The sequence below is a fragment of the Cynara cardunculus genome, unplaced genomic scaffold (genome assembly GCF_001531365.2).
Source record: "Cynara cardunculus var. scolymus isolate 2C unplaced genomic scaffold, CcrdV1 Un_Scaffold_2947, whole genome shotgun sequence".
Lineage (NCBI taxonomy): Eukaryota > Viridiplantae > Streptophyta > Magnoliopsida > Asterales > Asteraceae > Cynara > Cynara cardunculus.
In genome coordinates, this window is record NW_020201290.1 from 14,421 (window position 1) to 20,954 (window position 6,534).

General features: G+C 34.3%; 1 protein-coding gene across 1 annotated transcript; it reads left to right on the plus strand.

Annotated features, from left to right (window-relative positions):
* Positions 1–607: 607 nt before the first annotated feature.
* Positions 608–2,328, plus strand: LOC112503389 (7-deoxyloganetic acid glucosyltransferase-like). Its single transcript, XM_025107445.1, has 2 exons — positions 608–1,143; positions 1,244–2,328. Exons 1-2 carry the CDS (start codon positions 624–626, stop codon positions 2,191–2,193), a joined length of 1,470 nt encoding a protein of 489 aa, XP_024963213.1. The 5' UTR covers positions 608–623; the 3' UTR covers positions 2,194–2,328.
* Positions 2,329–6,534: the final 4,206 nt, after the last annotated feature.

Sequence of the window (6,534 nt, forward strand, 5' to 3'; positions counted from 1 at the left end):
TCTTTTAATTATTTTTAAATCTTTTTTTATTTTGAAAAATCACTGACAAAATATATTTTATTTTTAGTTAAAATAAATTCTATCCATAATTTTTTTAAATGTAAGTATTTCTTTTTGTTATATCCGTTTTATTTTATAGATTTAAATACTTTTTTAGTTCAAAAAATGTTTATGAACTTAATCGTTCAGAATATAAAGTCCATAGACCATTTTTTATATTTTTCCATTATTTTTCCATATTAATTAGTTGTATGTGTCATAAGAATGTATCTAACATGTTTTAGAAAGTTCGGGACTTATTTAACATGTTTTTGATTGTCCAAAGGCTTATTTATTCCAAAAAAAATTTCATATACTTAATCATTTCAAACACTAAAGCCTACTTATTTTTTTTTTACTTTTCCTTTTATAAAATCATATATTAACTAAATCAAATGTATGGTTAAGATTTAATTATAATAATAAGTTGGAATGCATGATAAATCACCTCTAATATAATATAGTATTCCTAATCTTTTTATAACAATATTTTGTCGACTCCATTTCCATTCATACATACATACATACATACCTACCACTTTCTTACAACATTTCATCTTGCCCATAGAATTTGATACAAAAAAATGGACCAAAATCATCAAGAAAACGAACCTCATGTGCTCATTTTTCCGATACCCTTCCAAGGCCCGGTCAACTGTGCTCTTAAATTAGCCGAACTCCTATGTCTTTCCGGCATCCACGTCACCTTCCTCAACACCCATCACATCCACCGCCCTCTCCTGCGCCACACTCAAGTCTTATCCCGATTCAACCGATACCCAAACTTCAGATTCGAGACCATCCCAGATGGACTCGAGCATGAAAACCCTGTCTCCGGCGACCGGTTTGAGGAGGTCATGGATGCTATTAATGCTGTGAGCAAACCACTTTTCCAGGAGATGATGGTTTCCGGTCACCTGAGTAGTAAATCGGAGCGGCCGGTGACAGTGATAATACCAGATGGGGTGTTCAATTTTGCGGTGGAAATAGGTTTAGAATTGTCGATTCCGGTGATTTCTTTCGAAACAATTAGTCCATGCAGCTTGTGGACTTCTAATTTGAATCTTCCTGCGCTTATTGAAGCTGGAGAAGTTCCTTTCAAAGGTTCGTATTTCTCTGCATTTGGGAACATAAATTAAATCGTTGGTTAGTTTGGATTGAGACAAAATAATTGAAATCCCTACTCATTTTCATTGTTTTTTAGGTAATGATTTAGATGAACTGGTAAAAAATGTGCCGGGGGCACAAAATATTCTCCGGCGACGGGATCTTGCTCCTTATTGTCGTCTCAGTGACTTATCCGACCCTGAAATTCAACGTACCTTGCGAGAAGCTCGAACCATCCCTCTGGCTCAAGGTCTCATACTCAACACATTCGAACACTTAGATGTTCTCCTACTCCCACACATGCGAAACCTCTGCCCAAATATTTACACTATAGGCCCGTTGCACTCTCTCCACAAAGCTCGACTCACCGCCGACACCGAACAATCATCGCCGGAAACCACCTTTTCCAACAGCGTTTGGGAAGAAGATAGAAGTTGCCTGTCGTGGCTTGACAAACACCCTCCAAAAACCGTTGTTTATGTTAGCTTTGGGAGTCTGTCATCCACCACAGTCAATCAGCTACTCGAGATATGGCATGGTTTGGTTAACAGTGGGAAACCGTTTCTGTGGGTGAGACGGCCGGGATCAATCACTGGTGGGTACGATCAGACTCAGCTTCCGAGTGAGTTAATTGATCATACTGCACGAATGGGGTGCATCGTAGATTGGGCTCCACAAGAAGAGGTCCTCGCCCATCAAGCCGTTGGTGTGTTTTTGACACATAGTGGTTGGAACTCGACCATGGAAAGTATAGTGGAGGGCGTTCCCATGATTTGTTGGCCGTTTTATGTCGACCAATTTGTGAATAGTCGATTTGTGGAAGAGGTATGGAAGGTGGGAATAGACATGAAAGACAAGTGCGATATGGTGATTGTTGAAAAGGCGATAAGGGACGTGATGGACGTGAGACAAGACATGTTTACACGATCGGCACGTTGTTGGGCAAATCTTTCAAAAGAGTCGATAAGCGAGGATACAGGTTCTTCGACTAGAAATTTGGATCGTTTGATCGACGATATAAGAGTAATGAGCAGGAGCACAAGGTAAGAATGAAATGTCGATGTTTGTACTCCAATTGTGTTTTTTATGTCTTATTGAGCCATGGTACTTTGTGTGTTTGAACTAATGTTGTTTTTCTCATTGGATTGTACTAATAAAAATATCATAAGTCTTCGTTTCAGCAGCTTACGTATGTCGACTAATCTATCAGATGGAGTCATTAATGCAAGTGAACCTTAATGGTTACAAGGGTTTTGGTAACGCCTAGATTTGAACCGAGAATTTATGGGTAAACAGACCCTAATACGGTTTTCCAAGCGGCTAAACCCGCATGCTAATTATAACACCCTCATTTTTAGCATGAGTTGTGCTAGATCATTCTCTCTAATTAACAATAAATAATCCTAAAACATAACGGCTAATAAAGTCTGTCAAGGCAAAAGACTTATAAAGTATAAACGTAAATACTAACCCGTCCCAAACAGGGTTATGTTACAAATAATGTTCAAACGTAAAGTCTAATAAACATCTCAAAATCTAATACTTTATTAATAGAAATATAAGTACTAGACAATATTGTTGCTCTTGTCCATTCTTGAACCTCGTACTCCTGGAATACTTGCTAATAGTCGGTCGTTAAAAGAAATGAAAACCGTAGGGTGTAGTATAATTGTGAAACACAAGTGATGAAAACAAGAGTCTTTTTAATATATTGAATAATAGTTTAAAAAAATATGAAAACAATTGATATGATTAGTAATTAATAATCGTAAATAGTTAGTAAATAATATATGATAGATAATTAATTAATATTAGTAATATTTATATTTTATTAATATTTATTTATAATTAATAATAATAAATAATACATTAATATTAATGGAGGTCATAATTGGAAAAAGAAACAACAAGTTACTAAAACGTTACTCCAATTAGTAATTCAATAAGCTAGCTTATATGCATTCATACATGTACCTAGAAAATAAATTAATTTTTTTTTTGCCAAAAATGCCTTACAAATATAAGTGCTTTCTACCGGTTGAAATGAAATAATATATTAATATGTACATTTAAATATGTACCTAGAAAATAAGCTAACTTATTTTTGCTGAACAATGTCTTATGACTATGAGGACTTTCTATCGATTGAAATGAAATACAATATTAATAAGTACACATACTATACAAGTATTCCACCAAAAATGAGAACAAGTTTACTAGAGAGTATATCAACATTTTTTCAAAAATCGTATGCTAAAGCGTAAGTATAAATCGTATTTATACTAATTCCATAAAATAACTGAAATGACAATCATGGTTCATTATTAGGAGTAATGGACAATTACAATCGTTTTGCTAAGATCATGAGTTGGCATTAACTGCACCGTAATTGCTTCTGGACGTGCACCAAGTCCAGATATGTTTCTGCTTCTGGACGTGCACCAAGTCCGGATACGTTTTTCCATTATATTCCAAGTCCAAAATTCTAAAGAGCTTTTGGGGTGCTGCCCCAAACCGCCAGGGGCTCTGCCCCCTTGACCCCCGCCATTTTTATCGTGTTCAAGATCAAACTCGCCTTATATACAAGTGTGCACTCTGCATATCCTGAATTATATTGTAACACAATATGAAAACTCATAGCACTCGTGTTACTTCCAATTATACTTAAATGGTGGGTGACACTAAAATCACCAACAATCCTCCCCTATTTTGGTGTAACCCATGAAATAACTTCTTAAATTTGAACAAACCAAACTTGCACAAAATGAAAATATCGAATTGATTGAATTTCCATATTAGTATTGAATTTCCATATTAGTACTTTACACGTCCAAATATTCGAGAATCAAGGTGTCCCAAGAATTGAACCCATTAACTCATTCGAATACCTAGAGATAAAATACATACAAGTTTACTATAGGCGTCTATTAAAATAAACATGACACAATTATAAGTCGTGTGTCATAATCCTCTATGATTGTATAAAGACCAAGTTCCCAACCTTTTGAAATGCAATTACACTTCACAATCACATAGGTAATCCGTAATTCATTTACTTCGTGTACTTGCAAATATACTTTATCAAATGAATTATTAAGAAGATAATCTTCAACCCATCCACTGCAGTATCGAACAAATACCCGGGATGATTCAAATTGTGTTCCAATTTATAAGTGTGAGTTTTCCTCATTGAATTCAGCTTCTAATGTCATATTAAAAAGGAATTGGATGTCTCATCATTATAAATTTATAAGGACTTCAATCACATTAATTGCAGACTTGTGCACTAAGTTTCTTGTCAAACCTCTAATTAAATGATCTGCCTTGTTGCGTTCTAACAAACTCGACAGAGATTACACCATTCATGATTAATTCTCTAATCATACTATGTCTAACACCTAAGTGTCTAGACTTCCTATTGTAAACTTGGCTATAAGCCTTAGCCAACGTGGCTGCACTATCACAATGGATAGAAATAGGTGCAATTGGATTTTGCCACAATAGAACATCATAAATTAAATTTTTTAGCCACTCTGCTTCTTTACCGACAGCAGCTAATGGAACAAACTCAGATTCTATTGTAGAGTTTGTGATACAGGTATGTTTCTTTGATGCTCAAGAAATGGCACCTCCTCCAAGCAAAAATACCCAACCACTAGTTGAGGAATGATCCTCCATGTTGGATATCCAACTTGCATCCGAATAACCTTCTAGAACCGAAGGGTATCCCAAATAAATCAAACCATAATCCATGGTTCCTCTAAGATATTTGAATACTCTTTGAACCGCTTGCCACTATTGAATACTAGGAATACTAGTATACCGGCTCAACCGTCCTACGACATATGCTATATCAGGCCTGGTGCTCGTCATGGCATATATCAAGCTACCAATGGCCTTAAAGTACTCTAGTTGTGAAATAATGGTGCACGTGTTTGGCATTAATTTCACACTAGGATCCGTAGGAGTGCTCATGGGAGAACAATCACTATAATTGAACTTTTTGAGCATTTTCTCAATATAATGTGATTGTGTCATAATGATCCCTTTATTAACCTGTCTAATCCTTATTTCAAGGATTACATCAGCCTCTCCCATGTCTTTCATTGAAAATTTAGATGACAACAATTTCTTAGTTTTGTTTACCTGATTTTGGTCAGTCCCAAAAATCAACATGTCATCTATATACAAACAAATGATCACACCTGCACCTGTAGCATTAAATCTACTATATACACATTTATCACATTGGTTTGAAGCGAAACAAAATGACAAAATAACTTCATCAAACTTTCGATGTCATTGTTTAGGTGCTTGTTTCAACCTGTACAAGGATTTCACCAGTTTACATACCTTATGTTTGTTTTCGGGCATAACGTAACCTTGTGGTTGTTTCATATAAGCTTCCCCATGAAGATCACCATTTAAAAGGGTTGTTTAACATTCATTTGATGGATGACCAGATTGTGTATTGCTGCTAAGGTTATTAACAATCTAATAGTCGAAATTCGTGCTACCAGAGCATGTGTATCAAAATAGTCAATACCGGGTTTTTGTCTAAACTCTTGAATGACTAGTAGGGCCTTGAATTTATCAATTCTCCCATCAACTTTCATCTTCTTTTTGAAGATCCATTTGCATCCCAATGGTTTAGAATCTAGATGCAAATTTGATAACACCCAAGTGTTATTCTTAATAATTGATGACATTTCATCATCAATTACTTCCTTCCAAAATACAGCATCTCCCAACTCCGCTGCTTCTTGGAAAGTTTTTGGGTCATTATCAATAATATAACAATAAGAATATGAATCTCAAACTCATCTCTTGAACCTTCCACCAAATACAGTTGGAAATCTGGACCAAATGTTTTGGCAATTCGGCCTCGTTTGCTTATCCGAACTTGCTGTGTCTCTGGTTTATATGATATTTTTGTACGGTTTAACAAATTCTTCAGGATATTTTAAAATAAATTATCGTATTTGCTTCTTTATAATACACTATTTCATAAAATGTTTAATATAAAGTGAATTTATAAGACACTTCTCAAATTATCTATAAAATAGTTAATCGGACGTTTTAATGTAAAAAAACATCCAAAAAACTTATTAAAATACCAAAAAAAAAAAATCTATATATTCATTGTAACACTTTTATATTAACTCTTAATCAAGTTCTACATGAACGGGTAACTAGGTTATAGGTGTTTGATAAAATAATTTTTTGTATACTTATACCTTTTACAGTTTATAGTTTATGTCTTATGTTACAATTTATTCATGGATGACATTTGAATTTCATGTTTGCAAATATTTTAATCATAATCATTTTTAAGGATATATTAATTAGTTTATGTAAATTAGTTAAATATATATTTTTATATCTAAT

Coding starts and splice junctions, on each gene's coding strand:
- LOC112503389 (XM_025107445.1), top strand. CDS start 624: ATGGACCAAAATCATCAAGAAAACGAACCTCATGTGCTCATTTTTCCG. Junction 1,144..1,243: donor TGGAGAAGTTCCTTTCAAAG/GTTCGTATTTCT, acceptor ATTGTTTTTTAG/GTAATGATTTAGATGAACTG.